Raw genomic sequence first — 26,164 nt, forward strand, 5'->3', positions numbered from 1 at the left:
GCGGGGAGCGTGCGCGGCGCGTGCGCGGCGGGGGGGTAGTGTGAGACGCCGCGGCGGCGCGCGGCACGGCGGGAACATGGCGCGCGGGGCCGGCGCGCGCGCCTAGCTGGCGGGACCGTTAGCTCGAGGCGGACGCGGCCCGTGCCCCGCGGGGATGGAGCAGTCGCCGCTGCCCGCTCCTGAGCCCACCCCGGGGTCGACCCCAGCACGGAGTCGTAGACGGCGGGAGCCCGAGTCGCCGCCGGCGCCGGCTCCGGTGAGTGCTTGAGGGGCGCGGGCCGGGAGAGTTTCTTTGTGAAACTCCGTCGGTGCGAGCCGGGCCGGGCCTCTGAGGCTGACGAGCGCCCGCGAGGCGGAACCCGCCCGGCCGTCCAGGTTCGAGCCCGGCCGCGCCTCGCTCGGCGTCGGGGCCGGGTCTGTCGCCTGCCCACCTCAGTTTCCGCGGGAGTGTTTGTGTGTGCGCGCCATCGGGGAGGGGAGCGGTATACAGTCGGCGCCTAATGCGCGCGGTGCCACTCCTTGCCTCCGGCCCCTCGAGGCGGCGACTGCCCGCGGTTCGGGCCCACGGGAGAGGGAGACCGCAGCCTCTGGGAGACAGGTGTCGGTGCAGCTCCGGGATGCTCAGGTGCAGACAGCCCCAGGTGGAATCTGAGGGAGTGAGCTGTCCGTCCTCGGAAGGAAGCAAGTCTGTCAGAGTGTCAGCACGGAGGGTGTTTTGGAATGCTTTACATTTATCTCAGCTGGTTGTGTGGTTGGGGTATTTATTCGTTTGAGTGCCGGAAGCTGAGTGAAATGGACTGAAACCGAGTGAAATGGAGGTGTGGCTCCCACTGGGTGGGATGAGATGCCCCAGAGCACCCTGCCCCCAGACAAGCCAGGGGTTGGGAATAAACTGGAGCGCTTGATAAAAATACAGGCATCACGACTCACCCCAGGCCCAGGCACTGCAAGGCAGAGGAGCACATTTGAATTTTTAACAAACTCAAGTTACTATGTTCAGAGCTCACCATGGCATCCTGGTATCACTCGCGGTGCTTGGCTCATGGTAGATGGTCAGTAAATATTTGCAGGAAGACTGACTTAGGGAGCTTCCAAAATAGGAGTTCTTGAGGTATTTTCAGGAGCTTTTTGATGTTAAGATCTCTGTCAGATATACTGTATGTGATTTTCCTCAGGTCCCAACTTAACTTTTATGACTTTATAAATTCCTTGTTTTCAGTATATTTTAGGCAAAAGCAGGGTATATACATTGCTTAGTATAAGCCATCAACTATGTATACCCTAGCTAGATAGAAATTAATTTCTGAAACTGAATTCTGAATTTAAAAATGCATATTTTTTTCTCTTCATCACATGGGAACGCTAGGCTTATAGGATTTTGTTCTTTTGAGGCAGGTAAATATTTACATTTTCAACAAAGCAAATCTGAATTAGTTTATTCAGAAAGTTGGCAATTTGCTTAAACCTCTGAGTGTTTGTTAATCTTTATGTGATATTTTGAAATTGAGATTTATGTTTAGTTCAGAATCAATGCTGAGTAGAATTGTTTGAAAGTTATTTGAAATTTCAGGGGCTGTTTTTTTCATGTGTTTTGAATTTCAGTAGTTGATTTAATTTTAGTAGTTCTTGTTGATGGAATACGAATGTATAGGAAGACAAAATTGTAGGAATTGAGATTGCATCTGAAGAAGAAAAGTTGAAAATTAGGTGCTCTTTTTCTCCCACTGTTTCATTTTTGTAGTTCATGCAGTGTCTTTTAAGGAATTCCTTCTTTTGAGATATAATTGACATATAATATTAGTTACAGGTATACAATATAATGGCTTGATTAGTTACAGGTGTATAACATGATTTGAAATTTATATATTGCAAAATGATCACAATAAGTTATATCGTTACAGCTTTTTCTTGTGATAGGTTTAAAGATTTGCTCTTTTAACAACTGTCAATTATGCAATACAATGTTATTAACTATAGTCACCATGCTGTACATTATATTCCCATGACTTTTTTTTTTAAGTATCTTAAAGAAACAACCCAGCTTTTTAGAGATAGAATTATCTTACAATACAAAGTCTTTTGTGACTGGTTTCTTTCGCTTACCACAGTGTTTTTGAGGTTTATCCATGTTGCATGTGTATCATTTATTTATTGCTGAGTAATATTGAACAGATATACCGCATTTTATCTTTTGATGCATTGATAGACATGAGTCCCCCCCCTCCCCCACATTTTGGTTATAATAAATAATACTGCTATGGACATTTGTATACAGTTTCAGTGTAGATGTAATGTTTTGATTTTTCTTGGGCATACCCCATTTGCTGGGTTATATGATAACTCTGTATTAATGTTTTGAAGAGTTGAAAATCTGTTTCCTAAGGCATTGCATCCTTTTTCATTCCCACCAGCAGTGTATGAGAGTTTTACAATCTTGCCAGTACTTGTTATGGTTTGTCTTTTTAACTTAGCCATCTTAGTCGGTGTTATGTGGTATCTCATTGCAATTTTGATTTGGATTTCCTTGATGACTAATGATATTGAGTGTGTGTGTCTGTGTGTGCACGCGTGCATGACCTTACTGCCCATTTGTATATATTTGGAGAAATGTCTGTTCAAATCCTTTGTCCATTTCAGGTGTCCAGTTTTTCATTGGCTTATTTGTCTTTTTATTATTGAGTTGCAAGAGTTTAAAAATTTTTGGTAAGTCACATATATGATTTGCAAATGTTTTCTCCCACTCTGTAGGTTTTGTTTTCAGTTTTTTGACAATGTCCTTTTTTGCAAAGTGATGAAGTGATGAAGTCCAAATTATCTGTTTTTGCTTTTGTTGCTCATGCTTTTGTTGCTGTATCTAAGAATTCATTGCCAAATTCAAGGTTTACCCCTATGCTTTCTTCTAAGAGTTTTATGTTTTTAGTCCTTATATTTAGGTTGTCAATCAATTCTAAATTGATTTTTGTGTATGGTGTAAAGCAGTGGCCCAAATTCATTCTTTTGCATATGGTGATCCAGTTGTCTCAGCACTATGTATTGAAAACATACATATTCTTGTTCCATTGAATGTTCTTTGTACCCTTATTGAAAATCAGCTGACTGTTGGATTTTATTTCTGGATTCTCAATTTTATTCTATTGTCTGTCCTTATGCCAGTACTATACTATTTGGTTACAGTAGATTTGCATTGATAATAAGCTTGTAATAGGTTTTGAAAGTAAGTGTAAGTCTTATAACTTCATTCTTTTTCAAGACTTTTTTGACTTTTCTGGGTCCCTTGCATATGGATTTTGGGATCAGCTTGTCAATTTCTGCCCAAGAGTAGCTGGAATTTTTATAAAGATTGTGTTTAATCTGTTCTCTCAATAATGTTTTGTAGTTTTTAGGCCCAGGTCTTAAACTTCTTCCAAAAATTTATTCCTTAGTGTTTATTTTGTTGTATTGGTTGCTGTTGTACCTGGAACTGTTATCAACATTTCATTTCACGTCATTGTTCATCACTAGTTCATTGCTAGTGTATAGTAGAAATACAGTTGAGTTTTGGATATATCTTTTTAAATATTTATTTTTAATTGGAGGATAATTGTTTTACAATGTTGTGTTAGTTTCTGCTGTACAACAACATGAGTCAGCTGTTTCTGGTGTACAGCACTGTGAATTAGCTGTAAGCACACATATATCCCCTCCCTTTTGAGCCTCTCTCTCACCCCACCTCTTAGATGTTATCTTTCAACCTCATCATTTAATGGTAGTCTCTTAAAGTTTTCTGTTTCAGATCTTTCCTTGAAAATGGTAAGGAAGAAAGGTCTTTGAAAGCTCAAGTATGGATGCAGATGTAGGTTCATATCTCCAGATTTTGGCTCTGCTACTTACTAGTTGAGTTTTTGACAAATCTTAACTGTTACTACATCTCAGTGTTCTCATATACTCAATAGGACAGTGATATCCACCTCAAAGAATTACTAAGTAAGAGAGAGTGTAGGTAGATATTTAGAACAATGCCTTGCGTGTGGTAGGGATTTGGTACTTGTTGTTTATCTTCTTTTGCTAATTAACTATTTAAAAGCAAGCCCCAAAGCAAACAAAACTGCCAAACCAAAAAAAAAAAGGCAAAAAAACCCTCTTTCCCCCCAAAATAAACAAACACAACCCCCCGCAAATAAACAAACATAAAACACAGACAAGACAAGAAAAACAAAAAAACGAAACAACCAAACCACAAAAACCCACAAAGAAAAAACCACAGACAAAAACCTCAAACCTCTTCCTGTCTCCATCACTTTTCTGTGACCCAAGAAATCCCTGTGAGTGCTTGAGGAACAGTGAAAGACAAAGTCTCCCACACCACACAGTTGTATTATAGAAGGCTGCTAAATCTGGGCTGTGTGTATGATACTTGATAGTGTATTTGTATGTATTATTAAAAATAAAAGTGTAACTGAAAGCTGATTTTATTCCACAGTTCTTATTAATGTGCTGTTCTTTTACTACTTATTTTTCCTAAAATCAGAAGCAGTGCTTTTTCATTAAGTTTGATGGTTACAATAGTTACTTCTTTAGAGTGGTTGCTATTTTAGAAAAACTCAACCTGATGTTTAAACTTAAATTTAATAGTACTTTTATTTTGAGGTTTCTTTAGTAGCTAGAGTAGATTGCTATTTTCTGTAGGAGGAAATCAGAAGTAACAATATTAAGGCAGATATGGTGCTTGGAACAAATCATGTTCACTGAATGTGTATTCACTATGAACCAAAGAAAATAATTGTTTATATTGTAAGTATTATTTAAACAAAAGCTTATCTTCAAGATCACAATTAAATTTATAGCCCCCACATCCTCAGACTGATAACTCATAGATATTTCTATAAAAAATTTAAATCATAATGTCTTTATTTAAAAAAAAAACTTTGGACTTTCCTAGGGGTCAGTGGCTGAGTCCACACATACACTGCAGGGGACAGAGGTTCAACCCCTGGTCAGGGAAGATCCTGCATGTGGTGTGGTACAACCAAAACAAAATTAAACCCTTTTATTATTACAAAAACTATGTTTGCATTGTATGAAATTAGAAAATATAAGACAAGCAAAAATACCACCCTCATAACGTTGCCAATATAGTGATTACTATGAATACTTTAATGCATAACTTTCTGGAATTTTTTCTGTACATCTGTTTTTTTTTTTTTTGACTGCGAGACTTATGGGATATTGAAATTAGAGACTAGTCCATTTTATTGGAAATCAAAGTAGTACTGGCAGATTGGAGCTTCCCTAGTGGCTCAGATGATAAAGAATCTGCCTGCAATGTGGGAGACCTGAGTTCATTCCTTGTGTTAGGAAGATCCCTTGGAGGAGGGCATGGCAACCCACTCCAGTATTCTTGCCTGGAGAATCCCCATGGACAGAAGAGCCTGGTGGGCTACAGTCCACAGGGTCGCAAAGAGTTGGACACGACTGAGCGACTAAGCATGTGCAGACACAGACATACACACACACAGACACAGACACACACACAGACTGAGAAAGCAGTAAGAGTAACTAGAGAGTAGAACCGTAAAAGTGGGGAGGCAGGTGGTCTTTAAGGGCTCTAATTGCCCTTACTGCGACCACTACCAAAAACTTTTCATCTCCAGACTATATTACGTCTAGGAGAGGAAATTTCAGTCTGGAGAATATGCAGTATTTAATAATTAATAGTGTGAAGTTAACTTGCAGTATTCTGAAATGTGAGTTGTTGAGATTCTAGTTGACAAATTATGATTCGTAATGGGGATGTGGTACTATGTTGTGGGTAAAGAACAGATTGCTAAGAAATAGCAGGTGGTCTCCATAACATAGGAAACCTGACTCTGTGTTGTGGTTTTGCAAGAGTAAAAAAAAAGTTTAGCTGTGACTGTTAGATATGGGAAGGAATCTTACTGTATACAGTTTCCCTTTTCATGATTATATATATGACATTTCCATGCTCTGACTGCATAAGTTTGCCATAGTGGAAGTTAAAAAATTGCCATAGTAGTGTTTCTATTAATGTGGACTGAATTTCAGAAAATGATAGGAAATTTTAAAAATCAGTATTCTTTTCACTTGCAGAAATGGATAAAAAATGTCACTTTGATGAAGGTGTAACTTCCTAAGATGATTATTTCCCTCTGTCATCATAAAAGGAAAATCAGAAAACTTGATGCTTATATTTTGCAAAATCATGCATTGGTATCCATTTTTAGATAATAGGCACAAGAAAAAGTTTTTGAAGATGAGAAGAAAGTAAGAATAGGTTAGAAGAGAAGATATATTGGAAAAGAATCAACCAAATAAACAGAAAGTAGAAGCAAGCAGAGGTGAGAGAAGAGGGTAGTTATTAGACTTAAAGGACAATATTCTAAAAATTGTGAAAGTCACTCAATTGTGTCCAACTCTTTGCGACCCCATGAATATACAGTCCATGGAATTCTCCAGGCCAGAATACTGGAGTTGGGTAGCCGTTCCCTTCTCCAAAAGACCTTCCCACCCAGGGATCGAACCTAGGTCTCCCACATTGCAGGGGGTTTCTTTACCAGCTAAGCCACCAGGGAAGCCCAAGAGTACTGGAGTGGGTAGCCTTTCCCTTCTCTAGCGAATCTTCGCTACCAGGAATCGAACTAGGATCTCCTGCATTGCAGGCAGATTCTTTACCAGCTGAGCTAAAAAAAAAAAAAAAAAAAAAAAAAAAAAATTGATATCCCTGGTGGCTTAGTTGGTAAAGAATCTGCCTGCAATGTGAGAGACCTGGGTTCGATCCCTGGGTCCGGAAGATCCCCCGGAGAGGGAAATGGCAACCCATTTTAGTATTCTTGCCTGAAGAATTCCATGGATAGAGGAGGCAGGTGGGCTACTGTCCATGAGGTCACAAAGAGTTGGACATGACTGAGTGACTAACTTTCACTTTTCATTCCAAAAATTACTGGGATCTCTGTTTGAGGCTTGCAGGACTTTAGTTCCCAGACCAGGGATTGAACCCGTGGCACCTGCAGTGGAGATGGAATCCTAGCCACTGGATTGCCAGGGAATTCCCAAGACAGTCTTGAAAAAGAACAAACTTAGAGGTCTCACTCTTCCCAGTTTCAAAATCTGTAAAGTGAGAGTAATCAAGAGAGTGTATTACTTGCATAAGAATAACTTAAGTCTATGGAATTGAGAGTCTGGAAATAAATCCTCACATGTATGGTCAACTGATTCTCAACAGTAATGTAAAGACCATTCTAAGTGGGCAGAATAGTCTTTTCAGTGAAAGTTGTTGGACAGCAGACAACTGGATATCCCCGTACAAAAGGTTGAATTTGGACCCCTGTCTCACACCATACACAAAAATTAACTCAAAATGTATTGAAGACCTAAATGTAAGAGCAAAAACAATAAAATTCTTATCAGAAAGCACAGGTCTGTAAGTGACATTTTAAATGCAAGCACGGTAACCTTTATATATTTATGAGATTATTATGCCAAGTTATAGAGCAGAGGAAGCCATCAACTTTGTAAGACTTACCCTGTGACCTTCGTCTTCTAAGAGCTTGCTGCTGCTGCTGCTAAGTCGCTTCAGTCATATCTGACTCTGCGACCCAAGAGATGGCAGCCCACCAGGCTCCTCTGTCACTGGGATTCTCCAGGCAAGAATACTGAAGTGGGTTGCCATTGCCTTCTCCTCTAAGAGCTTAGTTTCCTGAAATTTTGTTAGTATAGTTTGATACTGAAGAGTATATATTTAATAAGGCTAAGCACTTAGGTTGAAACAGTATTTTTAATTTTGGAGTGAATTTGTTGTTGTTAAGTTGTGCCCAACTCTTTGTGACCCCATGGACTGTAGCTTGTATCTCCTGGAGTTTGCTCAAATTCATGTCCATTGAGTTGGTGATGGTATCCAACCATCTCATCCTCTGTTGGCTCCTTCTTCTCCTCCCTTCAATCTTTCCCAGCATAAGGGTCTTTTCCAATGAGTTGGCTCTTCGCATTATGTGGCCAAAGTATTGGAGCGTCAATATCAGTCCTTCTAATGAGTATTCAGTGTTGATTTCCTTTAGGATTGACTGGTTTGATTTGGTCATTCTCATTTCCGTCTCAGAAATTTTCATGTTACTAATATGATTTTGGAATTCAGGCACCTTTATTGGACATTTGACCTTGTGTATAGTTTCTTGTCCTTGGGAAAAATGTATTATGGGGATTGCACAATTTCCTGAGAGAGTACTAAAAATAGTCACAAATGCTTTTGTTCTGTATGTAATATTTTTGTGTAGAGTGCTGTCTTAAATCTTTTAGGTTATGAAGAAATGGGATTTTTGAAAGTTGCTCCACTGTCAAATAATACTCTTATTAAATTACTTCCTAATCTCTATGAAGATTTATGAGAACTATTCATAAAAATTTTTCTGGAAATTGGTCATAAATTCAAAATATATTTTATAAAAAGTAAAATTTTCATTAGGTATATTTGGAAGAATCATGTAAATTATAAAATACTGTATGTTGGCAGTGTTGTTTCCATAAAGTATAGGGTCTGTTGATTTCAGATTTTAATCACTAACATTTTGTGTTTACTGTGTTTTAGGTACTGTTCTAAGTCCTTTACATAAGTTAACTCATTTAATTCTCACAACTATCTTTCTTATGAGATAGTAACCTTGCCATACTTCAGTTTTCTTTTGTGTAATAAGGGGTAACAATAGTAACTAAGTAGTATCCTGCTCAAGTTCCACAGTTAGGAAGCTGAGTTGCCCTGGATTCTAAGTTAGTAGTTAGGCTCTGGAGTTTACTTTCTTAGCCATTGCACTGGACTGTCTTTGATTTGAATGATCATTAAGCAAATAATAATCCATTATAACTATCTTTTACTATGGGATATTAGACTTACTGCCAGACAGTAATATAGGAATGCACCTGGATATTTTTAAAGATCTAGTTTTCATTTTGGGGTTTAAGGTTATGTTGGCACAGTATTCTGAAATTTGAGTCTTTATAATGATAGAGCAAAAGGATGAGTACTTGAAACTGAGTTTATTCTTTCATTTTATTATCTCACAACTTTATTAATCAAAATATAAACTTAACTGCAGGGTAAGCAGTTTATTTTTAAGTATTTAAAGTTATAAAACTGTTATTAAACTAATACTTAATGCAGTATCTGACATAAATGTTTCTTGAATGAATACTGGGCATTAAACCAGATAATGAAGAAAAGTATCAAAATGAGGCTACATAAAAATAATAGTTTTTAAGATAGTAAAGGAATGATTGTAATTTCATATGCATCTCTGAAATAAAAGAATTGTAAAATCATTGCTTATATTTCCTTTCTTATTAATGAAGGGAATCAGTCTTTATAATACAAATTAAAAGTCGTTAACTAAAAACAAAAGATAACTAACACTATAAGGAATTTATTGATTCAGAATTTTAGCCCAAGGACAGATTTGAAAAATAAAACTACAGTTTTAGTTTCCTGAAAGAAGTTTTTGGTTGTTTCTACTTAATAAATATTAATTTTTGAGCTTATTCCTTTTTCTTGAATTAAAGAGTTGAAATAATTAAATGTGTCAAACAGTTTTATACTGCTGTCTCTCTCTGCATACCTATATATATATATATATATATATATATATATATATATATATATTTGACTGCACCATGCAACTTATGGGATGTTATTTCCCTGATGCAAGAATGGAACCCAGGGCCTCAGCAGCAAGAGTATAGAGTCCTAATCACTGGACCACCAGGGAATTCCCTACTCTTTTGCTTTAGAGTACATATTTATTTCCAGTTTAAGTTGAAGTTGGAGGAGTTAGATTTAGTTTGTGTTTGACACTAGCTGAATGTTTTTCAAAATGTAGTTGGTTTGCCACGATTGTCATAGCATTAAAAAAAAAGCATTATTTGTTTGGTTGCGCTGGGTCTTAGCTGTGGCATGTGGGATCTAGTTTCCTGGCCAGGGAATGAACTCAGGCCCTCTGCATTTGGAGCACAGTCTTAGCCACTGGACTACCAGGGAAGTCTCTGTCATAACATTTTGATTGATCAGAGGAAGTTGTGAGAGTGAGTTTGTATCAATTTAGCTCAAACATTAAAAAAAAGTCTTGTTTCTTCTTGTGTAGTATTTTATCACATTTTGTGTATAGTTACTTTAAATGCAGCAGTATTTTAACATTAACTTTGAAAAATACTCTCCTGGAGGTGTCTATTCCTTTAGATGAAATCTCCAGGTTTCAAGATGTGATGCTTAAGTACTTTGTCTCCTGAGAGTGCACTGTGAAAAGATAGCTGTACCAAAGCATGACTATTTTTAACAGAAGCAATTCAGTTCAGTTCAGTCGCTCAGTAGTGTCCGACTCTTTGCGACCCCAGGAATCGCAGCATGTTAGGCCTCCCTGTCCATCACCAACTCCCGGAGTTCACTCAGACTCACGTCCATCGAGTCAGTGATGCCATCCAGCCATCTCATCCTTGGTCGTCCCCTTCTTCTCCTGCTCCCAATCCCTCCCAGCATCAGAGTCTTTTCCAGTGAGTCGACTCTTCGCATGAGGTGGCCAAAGTACTGGAGTTTCAGCTTTAGCATCATTCCTTCCAAAGAAATCCCAGGGTTGATCTCCTTCAGAATGGACTGGTTGGATCTCCTTGCAGTCCATGGGACTCTCAAGAGTCTTCTCCAACACCACAGTTCAAAAGCATCAATTCTTCAGTGCTCAGCCTTCTTCACAGTCCAACTCTCACATCCATACATGACCACAGGAAAAACCATAGCCTTGACCAGACAGACTTTAGTTGGCAAAGTAATGTCTCTGCTTTTCAATATACTACCTAGGTTGGTCATAACTTTCCTTCCAAGAAGTAACCGTCTTTTAATTTCATGGCTGCAGTCACCACCTGCAGTGATTTTGGAGCCCCCAAAAATAAAGTCCGCCACTGTTTCCACTGTTTCCCCAACTATTTCCCATGAAGTGATGGGACCGGATGCCATGATCTTCGTTTTCTGAATGTTGAGCTTTAAGCCAACTTTTTCACTCTCCTCTTTCACTTTCATCAAGAGGCTTTTTACTTCCTCTTCACTTTCTGCCCTAAGGGTGGTGTCATCTGCATATCTGAGGTTATTGATATTTCTCCCGGCAATCTTGATTCCAGCTTGTGTTTCTTCCAGTCAAGCGTTTCTCATGATGTACTCTGCATATAAGTTAAATAAGCAGGGTGACAATATACAGCCTTGACATACTCCTTTTCCTGTTTGGAACCAGTCTGTTGTTCCATGTCCACTTCTAACTGTTGCTTCCTGACCTGCATACAGATTTCTCAAGAGGCAGGTTAGGTGGTCTGGTATTCCCATCTCTTTCAGAATTTTCCGCAGTTTATTGTGATCCACACAGTCAAAGGCTTTGGCATAGTCAATAAAGCAGAAATAGATGTTTTTCTGGCACTCTCTTGCTTTTTCCATGATCCAGTGGATGTTGGCAATTTGATCTCTGGTCCTCTGCCTTTTCTAAAACCAGCTTGAACATCAGGGAGTTCACGGTTCATGTATTGCTGAAGCCTGGCTTGGAGAATTTTGAGCATTACTTTACTAGTATGTGAGATGAGTGCAGTTGTGCGGTAGTTTGCGCATTCTTTGGCATTGCCTTTCTTTGGGATTGGAATGAAAACTGACCTTTTCCAGTCCTGTGGCCACTGCTGAGTTTTCCAAATTTGCTGGCATATTGAGTGCAGCACTTTCATAGCATCATCTTTCAGGATTTGAAAGAGCTCAACTGGGATTCCATCACCTCCATTAGCTTTGTTTGTAGTGATGCCTTCTAAGGCCCACTTGACTTCACTTTCTAAGATGTCTGGCTCTAGATTAGTGATCACATCATCATGATTATCTGGGTCATGAAGATCTTTTTGGTACAGTTCTTCTGTGTATTCTTGCCACCTCTTCTTAATATCTTCTGTTTCTGTTAGGTCCATACCATTTCTGTCCTTTATTGAGCCCATCTTTGCATGAAATGTTCCCTTGGTATCTCTAATTTACTTGAAGAGATCTCTAGTCTTTCCCATTCTGTTGTTTTCCTCTTATTTCTTTGCATTGATCACTGAAGAAGGCTTTCTTATCTCTTCTTGCTATTCTTTGGAACTCTGCATTCAGATGCTTATATCTTCCCTTTTCTTCTTTGCTTTTTGCTTCTCTTCCATTCACAGCTATTTGTAAGGCCTCCCTAGACAGCCATTTTGCTTTTTTGCATTTCTTTTCCATGGGGATGGTCTTGATCCCTGCCTCCTGTACAAGGTCACTAACCTCATTCCATAGTTCATGAGGCACTCTATCTATCAGATCTAGACCCTTAAATCTATTTCTCACTTCCACTGTATAATCATAAGGGATTTGATTTAGGTCATACCTGAATGGTCTAGCGGTTTTCCCTACTTTCTTCAATTTAAGTCTGAATTTGGTAATAAGGAGTTCATGATCTGAGAAGCAATTAGACCTTTGCAGTATTGGAATACCTTTCCTTTTTATTAGTTGTGCATCAAAAAAACCAGGACCAAGTGCATCAGGCATCCTATGACTGTTTCAAAGGGTGAAAGGTTGTCAATTCCGAAAGGGGTGGGTCTGAGACTTAGAAGGACCAATGGCAATGCTTTTGGTCAAGGTATTTGGAGAGCCTCTACAAATTTTTCCAGTCTTAATGCCATTTGAGCATTTGACTAAACCGGAGGATTGAGGGTGGTAAACACAGTGAAAGTATTGTAAAACAGGCCAAACTACTCAGGCTTGTCAAAGGAAGTGGCCATAGAATGTGTTCTTGATCACTGTGAAGTTTGAGAAGCATTCTTTTGGTAGGGATAATTTTTTTCCTTAAGGACTTTTTAGCCACAAAGGAGGCAGTAGCCTGTCTGCAAGGGAAGGCTTCCATCCAGCGTGATAACACACAAACCATGACTAAAACATATTTATATTCATGAGACAGAAGAAGTTGTATGATATGCATTTTGCCAGACCTCAAATGGTCCGTTGGGCAGTTCAAAATGTCCGAGAGCAGTACTAACAGGCTTCCCTGGGTTGTGCTTAGATAAATGAGACAAGTGAGGTAGGCACTTTTTGTGGCCTTGTTATTGTTTTCTCACCAATATTGATTCATGAAGGCTATCATTTTGTTGGTAGACCAGTGGCTTATTGCATGTACGATGGTGAGGACTGAGAATTTGAGAGTCTCTGGTAGGATGGGGTTGTTATTTGGTCCAAACCACAACTTTCTCTTTTTATCAAGTCAACAATTGTTGAGTTTCCAATCCTGTTTTTGTTTTTCCTGAGGCCATCGTTGGGCTTCTCTAGCCAGTTTTCCTAAGTTATCATTTAGGGAAATAACCCTTTTGACCATGACAGAGGTTTGGCGATTGTTGGTTCCTTTAATGGTAGCATTACTTGCAGAGATGTCAGCAAGGTGATTTCCCTTAGCTTCCAGAGGGTCAAGTTTAGAATGCCCTGGAATTTTAATAGCTATCCTGGAATGTGAAGTCAAGTGGGCCTTAGAAAGAATCACTACAAAGAAAGCTAGTGGAGGTGATGGAATTCCAGTTGAGCTCTTTCAAATCCTGGAAGATGATGCTGTGAAAGTGCTGCACTCAATATGCCAGCAAATTCGAAAAACTCAGCAGTGGCCACAGGACTGGAAAAGGTCAGTTTTCATTCCAATCTCAAAGAAAGGCAATGCCAGAGAATGCTCAAACTACCGCACAATTGCACTTATCTCACATGCTAGTAAAGTAATGCTCAAAATTCTCCAAGCCAGGCTTCAGCAGTATGTGAACCATGAACTTCCAGATGTTCAAGCTGGTTTTAGAAAAGGCAGAGGACCAGAGGTCAAATTGCCAGCATCCACTGGATCATAGAAAAAGCAAGAGAGTTCCAGAAAAACACCTACTTCTGCTTTATTGACTATGCCAAAGCCTTTGACTGTGTGGATCACAATAAACTGTGGAAAATTCTGAAAGAGATGGGACTACCAGACCACCTGACCTGTCTCTTGAGAAACCTATATGCAGGTCAGGAAGCAACAGTTAGAAGTGGACATGGAAAAACAGACTGGTTCCAAATAGGAAAAGGAGTATGTCAAGGCTGTATGTTGTTACCCTGCTTATTTAACTTATATGCAGAGCACATCATGAGAAACGCTGGGCTGGAAGAAGCACAAGCTGGAATCAAGATTGCTGGGAGAAATATCAATAACCTCAGATATGCAGATGATACCACCCTTATGGCAGAAAGTGAAGAGGAGCTAAAAAGCCTCTTGATGAAAGTGAAAGAGGAGAGTGAAGAAGTTGGCTTAAAGCTCAACATTCAGAAGACAATCATGGCATCTGGTCCCATCACTTCATGGGAAATAGATGGGGAAACAGTGGCGGACTTTATTTTTGGGGGCTCCAAAATCACTGCAGATGGTGACTGCAGCCATGAAATTAAAAGACGGTTACTTGGAAGGAAAGTTATGACCAACCTAGATAGCATATTCAAAAGCAGATACACCCTGGAGAAGGAAATGGCAACCCACTCCAGTATTCTTGCCTGGAAAAGCTCATAGACGGAGGAGCCTGGTTGGCTACAGTCCATGGGGTCGCAAAGAATCGGACACGACTGAGCAACTTCACTTCACTTCAGCAGCTCCCTCTAGTGACCAGCACTCTTCCCCCTCATCACCCAGGTTTAAAAATCCTGCAGCCTTTTCTTCCTGCAGACTCAAGTCCACTCTCTCCCCTATTGCAATAGCCTTGAATAAAAATTAAAAAAAAAATAAAATAAAAATAAAAAGCAGATACATTACTTTGCCAGCAAAGGTCAGTCAAGTCAAGGCTATGGTTTTTCCAGTTGTCATGTATGGATGTGAGAGTTGGACTGTGAAGAAAGCTGAGTGCCGACGAATTGATGCTTTTGAACTGTGGTGTTGGAGAAGACTCTTGAGAGTCCCATGGACTGCAAGGAGATCCAACCAGTCCATTCTGAAGGAGATCAGCCCTGGGATTTCTTTGGAAGGAATGATGCTAAAGCTGAAACTCCAGTACTTTGGCCACCTCATGCGAAGAGTCGACTCACTGGAAAAGACTCTGATGCTGGGAGGGATTGGGGGCAGGAGGAGAAGGGATGACAGAGGATGAGATGGCTGGATGGCATCACTGACTCGATGGACGTGGGTTTTGGGTGAACTCTGGGAGTTGGTGATGGACAGGGAGGCCTGGCATGCTGCGATTCCTGGGGTCGCAAAGAGTCGGACACGACTGAGCGACTGAACTGAACTGAAAGTAGCAGGTAAAAGTATTGCATCCAATAATTCCTGAACATAGGGGCCATTTTAAGTTTAATTTGCACTAAAAGTAAGAAAGCCATGTTCCTCCCACAACATTTCAAAATCATGAGCTATCTAAAGCATATCTACTTTTAATATAAATATTGGCAGTTTTGTCATTGGCTAAAATATTCAGTTCAGTCACTCAGTCATGTCCGACTTTGTGACCTCATGGACTACAGCACACCAGGCCTCCCTGTCCATCCTCAAGTCCCAGAGCTTACCCAAATTCATGTCCATAGAGTCGGTGATGCCATCCAACCATCTCATTCTCTGTCATCCCCTTCTCCTCCTCCCTTCAATCTTTCCCTGCATCAGGGTCTTTTCCAATGAGTCAGCTCTTTGCATCACATGGCCAAAGTATCGGAGTTTCAGCTTCTACATCAGTCGTTCCAATGAACACTCAGGACTGATCTCCTTTAGAATGGACTGGTTGGATCTCGTTGCAGTCCAAGGGACTCTCAAGAGTCTTCTCCAACACCAAGGTTCAAAAGCATCAATTGTTTGGCACTCAGCTTACTTGTAGTCCATACATCCGTATATGACTACTGGAAAAACCATAGGTTTGACCTTTTTCGGCAAAGTGATGTCTCTGCTTTTTAATATGCTGTCAAGGTTGGTCATAGCTTTTCTTCCAAGGAGCAAGCTAGCATATTGGCATGCTTCACTTTACTGTGCTTCGCTTGACTGCACTTTGCAGATGCTGCATTTTTTTTCTTTTATTTTTTTTTTACAAATGGAAGGTTTGTGGCAACTTTGCTTTGAGCAAGTTTATTGCTGGCATTTTTTCCTCCCTAATAGCGTTTACTCACTTCATATCTCTATGTCACATTTTGGTAATCCTCACAATATTTCAAAAAATTTTTATTTGTTATGGTTATCTGTGATGCTAGTATTGTGGTTGTTTTGGGGCACAGTTAATTACACCCATATAAGATGCCAGACTTAATTGGTAAATGTTTTATGTGTCCTGACTGCAATGTCGGTGGTCTCTGGGTCAGGAAGATCCCCTGGAGAAAGAGGTGGCTACCCACTTCAGAATTCTTGCCTTGAGAATCCCATGGACAGAGGAGCCTGGCGGTTTGTGGTCTCTGGAGTTACAAAAAGTCAGACACGACTGAGTGCTAACACTGCACCATCATTGGATGAATGGATTTTTTATAATTCTAGCTGTTGTGTTTTGTGGACCTGTTATTTTTGTTTTTCTGTGAGGCACATATATTGGATGCGAAAGGTAAAGGAGAATCTGCTGCTTCTGTCACTCCCTTTATAGCCATCACTGTCTTGTTTCTTGTAACTCAAGTTAGGTTTTGGTCTCTTGTTCCATTGCAAAAAACAAGCCTGAAGAGATGGGACAGGAGGAAAGCCCCTACAGACAGATCTGCTGGGTTTTGAGGAGTGATTTTCTTTCTTCCCCTTGAAGGGGAGAAACCTTTTTTCACTGGTACTTTTAAAGCTCTTCAACTATAAAGAATCACCAATTTTGGACAAGTGTAACACAGAATGCTCAGAGGACCTGAGCTTTTAAACTTTGGAGGTCTAAACTTTATTGTTGGCCACTGCTAAGTCTGTCTGGTATTTCGAAGGAATACTGAGCACTGCAAATAGGCACTGAAGGGGTAAATTTATTAAACCTGCAGGGGAGAAAAGTGCTACTGTAATGAACATGTAAAGATAAGGAAGTGAAACAGCCTTATTACTGACATGGAGAAAGTTGTAGGGGTCTGGATAGAAGATCAAACCAGCTACAACATTCCTTTAAGCCAAAGCCTAATCTGCAGTAAGGCCCTAATTCTCTTTACTACTGTGAAGGCTGAGAGAGGCGAGGAAGCTGCAGGGAAAAAACTGAAGTTAGTAGAGGTTGGTTTATGAGGTTTAAGGAAAGAAGCTGTTTCCATAACAGGAAAGTGGACTAGGAGACAGCAAGTGCTGACATAGAAGCCAGTTAATCAGAAGACCTCACTAAGGTAATTAATGAAGATGGCTACACTAGACAACAGAGTTAGTTTCAGTGTAGATGAAACAGCCTTCTGTTGGAAGAAGATGCCATCTAGGACTTTCATACCTACAGAGAAGTCAGTGCCTGACTTTGAAGCTTCAAAGGACAGGCTGACTCTTATTAAGGGCTAATGCAGCTAGTCACTTTAAGTTGAAGCCAATGCTATTCACTATTCAAGAAATCCTAGGGTACTTAGGAATTATGCTAAATCTGTCTACCTGGATGACAGTACATCTGTTGACAGCATGGTTTACTGACTGTTTTAAGCCCACTGTTGAAATCTATTGCTCAGAAAAAAAGATTTGTTTCAAAATAGTACTGCTCATTGACAATGCACCTGTTCACCCAAGAGCTCTGCTCATACAAATGATGCTATTATGAATATCCTGGTATATATAGCTTTGTTTACATAGGTTAATGTATCTGAAGTCTAATTTACTAGAAGTAGGAAAAACTTCTAGAATTTGAAGGGTGTGTATCTTTTACATTTTTTCTTTTTAGATATTCCTAAATTGTTCTATGATTACACCAGCTTGCACTTCGACCAGCAATGTATGGGTGGGACTTTTTCTTTATCCTCTTAGCATTAAAATGTATTTTTCCCCCCATTAGTAGGAGAGGTGAAAAGTGATATTTCACAGGTTGATTTTCTTTTAAAATAATTGAAGCCACACATTAAAAAATATGATTAAAAGCCATATGAATTTCCTTTCTCATGATCTGCCTGTGCATATTCTTACCTTTTTCCACTGGATTTTTAAAAAAAATTTATTTGTAGATTTTTAAATAGTAAGGGCTTCCCTTGTGGCTCAGCTGTTAAAGAATCTGCCTGCAATGTGGAAGACCTGGTTTGATCCCTGGGTTGGGAAGATGCCCTGGAGAAGGGAAAGGCTACCCCACTACAGTCCATGGGGTTGCAAAGAGTCAGACACGGCTGAGCGACTTTTACTTTTCTTTCACTATATAGTAAGCAAATTAGCTTTTTATCATGTATTACAAATATATATTTTTAACCTACTTGTGACTCATCTTTTTACTTTTTTAAAAATAATTTTTTCCATGCAGATATTTAAAACTGATAAGCATTTTTTATATCATTTGAATAGTCAAAATTTATAGCAGGACTGGAGCTATGTTAAGTAATTGTATGTGGCTGAATAGGTCTGAGTCAATTTGGTCCATATGTTATTGATGCTACTGTCCTTTTAAGATGAGTCTATCAGAGGGTCAGAAGAAAACATCAACAATGTTAACGGATGTTGACATTCATAAACTATACCTAATGAAATATGTGAGGAAAGAATATCAGAGGAATTAAGTGGTATTTCAAAACATTGGTTTTTTTTGGTCTTCTTGAGTAGTACTGTATATTCACCCTACTAGTCTATGAATTTTATATGGCCATTTATTCCAGGTACTATATAATCTGAGAAATACATGCAAACCTTTAAAAAAAAAACTCTCTGTATTGCTAAATTTATCAATTGCAGAGAAGATAGAGAAGGACAAGGGAAATTATATCTCTTTTAAAAAATCATACACAAAAATTGCCTTTTCTTAGCATCCTAAGGACCACATTGTAACCAGCTGAGTAGACTCAGGCATATTTTGACAAATTAGATGCTTCTGTGGACATTTACTAGAGTGTGTTTTTCTCTTACATTTGAGGGCATTTGGTGGTGAAGATGGTGTTGGAGTTCTCTAGTATTTATAATCTTTCTGCAGTAGCACTAACTTTTTCATGATGTTTTTCTTTTCTCTTAGAGGCATTATCTAATAGTTTACATCAGTATTTCGAGCATTTTCTCGTCCAGCTAGGTACTCCACCGAAAAGATACTTTGATCTTATTATGTATTGTAGCTATCTCCTCTATCAGATTTACAATGTGTGAAATAACTCTTAGCAGGCTTCCCTGATAGCTCAGGTGGTAAAGAATCTGCCTCCAATGCAGGAGACCCCAGTTTAATTCCTGGGTAGGGAAGATCTGCTGGAGAAGTGACAGCCTACCTACTTCAGTATTCTTGGGCTTCCCTTGTGCGGGAGACCTGGGTTTGATCCCTGGGTTGGACAGATCCCTGGAGAAGGGAAAGGCTACCCACCCCAGTGTTTTGGCCTGGAGGACTCCATGGACTGTTGAAGTGTCTTCCACTAAAGAAGAAACTTAATTTAACTTTGTTCATCCCAGTCTCCTGAGGACCTACGGGTTCCTTAGAACATGTTTTGGAAAATGTTACTTTGTATTACTGTATATGGAGATAATAGAATGCAGACTCTTTTCTTAATTTGATTCTTATCTATTTTGAAGTAGAACCAAATTACCCTGAGAAGCAAGGAATGCTGTAATAGTAGGATTATGTCTTTTTCACTTTTAGGCCACATGTGAACCTAACGAATTTTACTTCTGTTACTGTTACTGCTCTTTTTATGTTGTACCCCTGAATTTTCAAATGTTGAATTTGTTCTATAATTTATGGATAGTACTGCCCTTAAGTAGAGTCATGATGATGCCTGTTTCCCAAAATGAAATGTCTTATACATTGTTAAATGTCTTATTTTAATCCATTAGTTTGGTGTGGCTGAAATCATTAAAAAATTAATCAAGACTCTTCAGGAAAATCCTGGTTATTTGCTCAGTGTTCCATAGTCCATTCACTTTCAAGCAGTATGTTTCATGATCATAATTAAAAAAAACAGAAACAGAACCCTAACCAGAGTATACATTATTGGCTATTTCTATATTCGTACGAGGAATTTGAGGGATATAATTTGGGTGCTGATATTTGAAATTTCTAGGAAATTTTAAATTGTCCTAGAAAGCTAGGATATGATATCCCTTTGAGTAGAGGAAAAAATCTGCTTCCCTCTGTGGGAGATTGGCTTTGTCTTCTTCCTCTTTGTGGAGTCTGTTCTTTTTTAATGCAACTACTTCTGTGAGGAGTCTGTTACTTTTGTACCTGTTGTATCTGTTACCTATTAGGTCTGTCCACTTCTGAATGGAGGGACTAGACTGAGTCTTAAAGGAAGACATGAGGAAGGAAATTAAATTTTTTGTTACAATTTCACTTAGGGCAAGCCTACTTGAAATTGCAAACTGTTTGTCTTGATACTGCTGTCTTAAGCATCTACCCTTGGGATTCTAATGCAGTTTCTAATTTTCCTTTTTTAAAAATGAATGACATTTGACTCATTTATTCCTTTTCGTTTTAAGGTCACTGCTATAAAGTCATAGAAAACTTAGTGATTTGGAAAAATCAACGTCAGAGACAGGGCTTAAATTGCCAAGATACAATTTACAGCAGATTTTTTTTTCTTTTTGATGATCTCCAAAAATGTGGTGGTAGGCAAATTATAGTTACCAAATTTGCCAGCCTAAAAAGATTCCTTGGTACATGAAAATTTATTTTTTAAAAGGTTATTATTTTTTTAAATTTAAGACTTACATGTGCTCATTACATCACATTGGGTTAAAAGAAAATTTTAAGAAAATAACTCATAATCTTGTATCCAAAGATATCTTAGCATAGTTGATATTTTGATCTTGTTCCTTTTGTTAATTTCCTAAATACAGCCATCTTAACATAATTGAGATCATATTGTCTGCATTGGTTTGCATTTTGTTTTTTTCTTAGTATAACTTTAAATTGCCAAGGAAAAGCCTGATTATTTTTTGCATTTATTCGTTTATTCATTCTCTCAAACAAAAAATATATGCATATATAAATATGTATTTTTGTAACTATATGTGTATATAGGAGAACAGATACATATATACATATGTATTTAAGGTACTATGTTTGCTGCTTCTTGGAAAGTGTGTTGTCTTTCTGGGCATAAAAGTTAACTGTAGTATAAAGCAGACTATGAAGAATGTCCATATTCTTTTGAAATTTCAACAAGGAACCTCTCTGGATTAACTGAACTTTATCTCACAAAGTTTTTTTGTTTGTAGATTCCTCTCTTTGGTGCTAAGACTATTGGCCGGAGAAGTCCTGATGGACCAGTGCTGAGCAAAGCTGAATTTGTTGAGAAAGTTCGTCAGAGTAATCAGGCCTGTCATGATGGAGATTTCCACACAGCTATTGTTCTGTACAATGAAGCCCTGGCTGTTGACCCTCAGAACTGTATCTTATACAGCAATAGATCTGCAGCCTATATGAAAATCCAGCAGTATGACAAGGCACTGGATGATGCAATCAAAGCTCGACTTCTCAATCCCAAGTGGCCAAAGGTAGAAATTTCCTTTACTTTCACAGAACTTTTTGTGCTTTCTTATTTTAATGTAACATTTTATTGACTGAGTACAGTTATTAATATTTTAATAGTCTGTACTTCAGCAAGATGTGGAATTGGCTTCATTGAGCTGGTACGCTAGTGTATGCCTTCCTTTTTTATGCTTTGGAAGTATGCTTTCTGTGTCTAATTCTTTTCCTTTGTGTTTGAGATACACATTTTTTTTTTACTCCAACGTAGCTTCTTGATAGGATGCATTCTAGTTATTTATCTAAGTTTTGGATATCTCTTTTTTTGCACTGATATTTCAGGTGGGGTATTATGATTGTGTTTCTTCAATTTAAAATAATTTTATTCTCTATCAACAACTGCTTGTTTTCAGAATGGTAGTTGATCAGAGAAGCTTTTTTTTCCCTAATAAATCAGTATAATTATCTGTATTCCCTTGAATAGTTTAAGGCTTGAGTTGTTATCTTTATTTGGTATATACTTTATTTTCATTGTGCCTATTCACTTTCTAACACCCAGTTTTAGAAATGCTTTCTCAAGATATGATCAAAGTGTTTGAGATTTTTTTTTTTAATTGAACTACAAACCCATTTCATTCTATTTTTGGCTTTCTGTTGGACTAACAAATGTTAGTGGAAATTTCCTAGAAATTTAAAAATGATTCTTACTGTCTTATTAGTGATATGTCATAGTCATGTTGCTTTCTGCTTTAATTCTGGTAGGTATTTTTGGCTTTAGTCAGTGGAATTTCTGGTAATGCTGCTACCTTATAAGTTGTTTAGGATTCTGTAATTCCCTAAAGGATTTCTTTTACAACTATAATCACTGTAAATGAAACAAGATCTGTTTTAAAAAAATGTTACATGACACTGTTTGGGAGTTAGATTGCTGTTTTCAAAGGACAGACCTAGGTTCAAATTCCTTCACTTCTATTAATGACAATATGGCTTTAGATAAGTCTCTTAACATCTCTGGGGTTAAGATAAATGGAATGATAATACCTATCTTTAAGGTTATTTAAGAGTTAGAGATAATTTTTTACTTGTACATACTTGGTATTTTGTGTGTAACAGCTGTGATTGTGCATTTTTATTGAATGTTCAAATTAGTAAGTTATTCTAGCAAACCTTGGTCTGTATCCTCTCTTTTTCTTTCTTTTTTAAAACCTGTGATGATACAATGAGCCCAATAAATATAGAGTGCTTAAATTTAGATCAAGTGTCTTCATTCCTTCTTTATTGAGGTCTACTTATTTTATATTATTATTTGTGAATAGCTTCAAACTTTTATCTTTTCCCTTTTTCTGTGTCATTTCCACTTTCTCATGTCCACTTCTTATGATTTTTGCACAGAAAATGGCTGGAAAGTGCACTTTTATGATTATAGATGAGAGATCAACTTTTAAGATAATTTCTCTCAATTTTAGTCTCTGATTTTTTTCCCTTATGATAAGTATGTTTATTGTATATTTACAATTTTCATTAATATTTCAACTCCATATTTGGCTTTAAGCAACAAGATTTAGAATTATGTAAAATATAAATTAGGGTTTGTTACTGAAGTCATGAAAGGGTCTTTCTATATAATATGATTCATAATATTAACTTATAAAGAAATTTCTACTGCATAAAAGTTTCCTTTGATAAAAACTTGCTTTTATACTTTTCTAGGAATATACTCATTAATAAAAGAAGATTCATTTCTACTCCCTTGTAAAGATATGTCTGGTAAATTTTTATCAATTCCTTTTCTTTTTGACTTTTTTGATGGGCTTTTTCATTATAATCCATTCTGAAATCTTTCTCCAACTGTCATTGTTGTCTAGTTTGATGTGGTAAAACATACCTTCCAATTTCTCTTTCTCTCTCTGTAAAAGTTAAGTTTTTATGTTAAGATCCAAGGGTTCCAGAGATTGGATGGAGAGTTTTTTATTCTCATTTATTTTGTCTGAAAGAAATAGTGATTTTGGTGTGATATGGACTTCAAAAGAAGTATGGACGAAAACACTATAAGATCCCCTCAGAAAACAAACCCAATCTCATTCTGAAACGTTTATCTCCAACTGCCTCTTAGCTGTTGTCTGTGCGTATAGTCATTCTTTCTGTGTCAGGTTTAAGAAATATTTGTCTTACTGAAAGTTGTAAAGTTTTTCTTTTCCTCTAGAATTTTTGTGGTTTTACCTTTAGGTCTGTGATTCATTTCAAATTAATTTTAGGGACTGAATGAGGTAAGGATCAAGGTTTCTTTCTTTATTTTCCATATAGATAACCATGTTCCAGGTACATTTGTTGAAAAGACTATGTTTCCATCATTGAATTATCTATATCACCTTTTCCACAGACCATTTGACGGTAAAAGTGCGAGGATATTACTGCACTGTTTTGTTCCATTAATGTATTATTTATCCTTATCAAAATCATTGTTTTGATTACTATAGTTTTATAAGTTTTGACATTAGATACTGTGAATCTTCTAACTTTATTCCTTTTCTAGGTTTTTGCTATTCTCTGTCTTTGCATTTTTATACAAGTGTAGAATCAACATCAATTTCTTAAAAAAATCTACTAGGCAACTAATGGGATTGCATTGAATTCTTAGAGTAATTTGGAGAGAATTGCTGTCTTAACATTCCAGTCCATGAATATGGTATATCTCTCTGTTTATTTAGTTTTTATCTTATTTCTCTTTGCAACTTTCTGTCACTTTCACTGTTCAGGTCTTTCACATCTTTTATTAACTTTATTTCTAAGTATTTTGTATTTTGATGCTATTACAAATGTATTTAAAATTTTTCATTTAGCAATTTTAATTGCTAGTGTATAGGAAAAAGTGTGTCGTGTGACCCTGTTGAATTTTCTTTTAAGGTCTAGTAGGGCTTTTTGGATTCTCTCTGTGGATGATCTTATTGTCTGCAGGTAATGACAATTTTGCTGCTTCCTTTTTTTTTTTGGCCTTTGCCTTTTATTTCTTTTCCTTGCGCCATTGTACCAGTTAGGATATCCAGTACAATTATGAATAGAAAAGATGAGAGCAAACTTCCTCTGCTCATTCCTGATCTTAGTGCAAAGGTATGAGCTTTGTATTGTTGATGATGATGCCCTTAATCGGGTGGAGGATATTCCATTCAATTTCTGTTATGATTGAGTGTTGAATTTTGTCACATGTTTTCTTCATCTATTGAAATGATATTTTTTCTCACTTACTTTGGAATGTTAAGTCAGCCTTGCAGTCATGGGATAAATACCACTTTGTCATTATATATACCATTTTTATATATTGTTAGGTACAGTTAGCTATAATTTTGTCAAGAGTTTTTGCATCTGTGTTTATAAGGAATTTTGATTTGTGTTTTCTTTTCTCGTAAAGTCTTTGCTGGTTTTGGTATCAGAATGTTATTGGCCTCATATGATGAGTTTTGAAGTGTTCCCTCTTCCTGTGTTTTCTGGAAAAAGGCTGTTTTGTCCTTAAGTATTTGGTAGAATTGACCAGTCTATTCTAGAGTCTGGTAGAATTGACCATCTTTTCATTAACTTTTCTTTGTGGGAAGGTTTTAATTATGGATTAAATTTCTTTGATATGAGGCCGTTTAAATTTTCTAATTCTTCTTGGATTAGTTTTGGTATTTTGTTTCTTTCAGTTAATTTTTACATTTAATCCAGGTTGCAAATTTATCAGCATGAAATTCTTAATAACATTCTTTTATTATTGTTTTCATTTCTGTAGGATCTATAATGGTATCCTTTCTTTCATTCCCACTGTTGTTAATTTGTACTCTTTTGTTTCATTAGTCTGCCTAGATATTTATCAATTTTGTTCATCTTTCTGTTCAGTCAGTTATTAGGTTTATTGATTTTCAGTATTGTACATTTTCTCTTTCATCAATTTCTTTTCTTTATTATTTTCTTCTTTCTAAGTATTTTTTATTTAATTTTCTGTCTTTTTCATTTCCTAAGATGGGAGGTTAGGCCATTGATTTTATTAAAAATTTTTTTCTGTGTTTCTTTTTGGCTGTGCTGGGTGTGTGTTGCTTTGCACGGGCTTGGGCTTTTCTCTAGTTGTGGCAAGTGGGGGCTACTCTCTAGTTGCGGTGCATGGGCCTCATTGTGGTGGTTTCTCTTGTTGTGGAGCACAGCCTCTAGGCACGTGGGCTTCAGTAGTTGTAGCACACAGGCTCAGTAGTTGAGCTGTGTGGGCTTTAAAGGGTGCAGACTTTTGTAGTTGTGGCAGGAGGGCTCTAGAGCATGGGCTCAGTAGCTGTGGTACATGGGCTTAGTTCTCGGTAGTATGTGAAATCTTCCCAGACCAGGGATGGAACCTGTGTCCCCTGCACTGAGAGTGCAGTGTCCCACTGCCCTCCAGGGAAGACCTAGGCTATTGATCATAAATCTTTCTTCTTTTTTAATATAATCATTTAAACCTAAAATGTTCTCTCCAATCATTGCTTTTGCCGTATCCCACAAATTTTGACATGTTTTCATTATAATGATAATGTTAAGAATGTTTTCTAATCCTCCTTATGGTTACTTCTTTGATCCATGAGTTATTTAATGAAGTTTGTACTTCAGTTCCTAATATTTGGGTTTTTAAAAGTTA

General features: G+C 37.7%; 1 protein-coding gene across 2 annotated transcripts in view; it reads left to right on the forward strand.

The window, feature by feature from the left end:
- TTC28 (tetratricopeptide repeat domain 28) overlaps positions 61-26,164 on the forward strand; it is a 574,371-nt gene continuing 548,267 nt past the window's right edge. For both annotated transcript variants that reach the window (XM_018061050.1, XM_018061051.1), the window contains exons 1-2: positions 61-256; positions 21,282-21,560. In XM_018061050.1, the coding sequence (XP_017916539.1) occupies positions 155-256; positions 21,282-21,560 (381 nt within the window). In that variant the 5' untranslated portion in view covers positions 61-154. The remainder of the gene's footprint in view (positions 257-21,281; positions 21,561-26,164) is intronic.

Source organism: Capra hircus, chromosome 17 (genome assembly GCF_001704415.2).
Source record: "Capra hircus breed San Clemente chromosome 17, ASM170441v1, whole genome shotgun sequence".
Classification (NCBI taxonomy): domain Eukaryota; kingdom Metazoa; phylum Chordata; class Mammalia; order Artiodactyla; family Bovidae; genus Capra; species Capra hircus.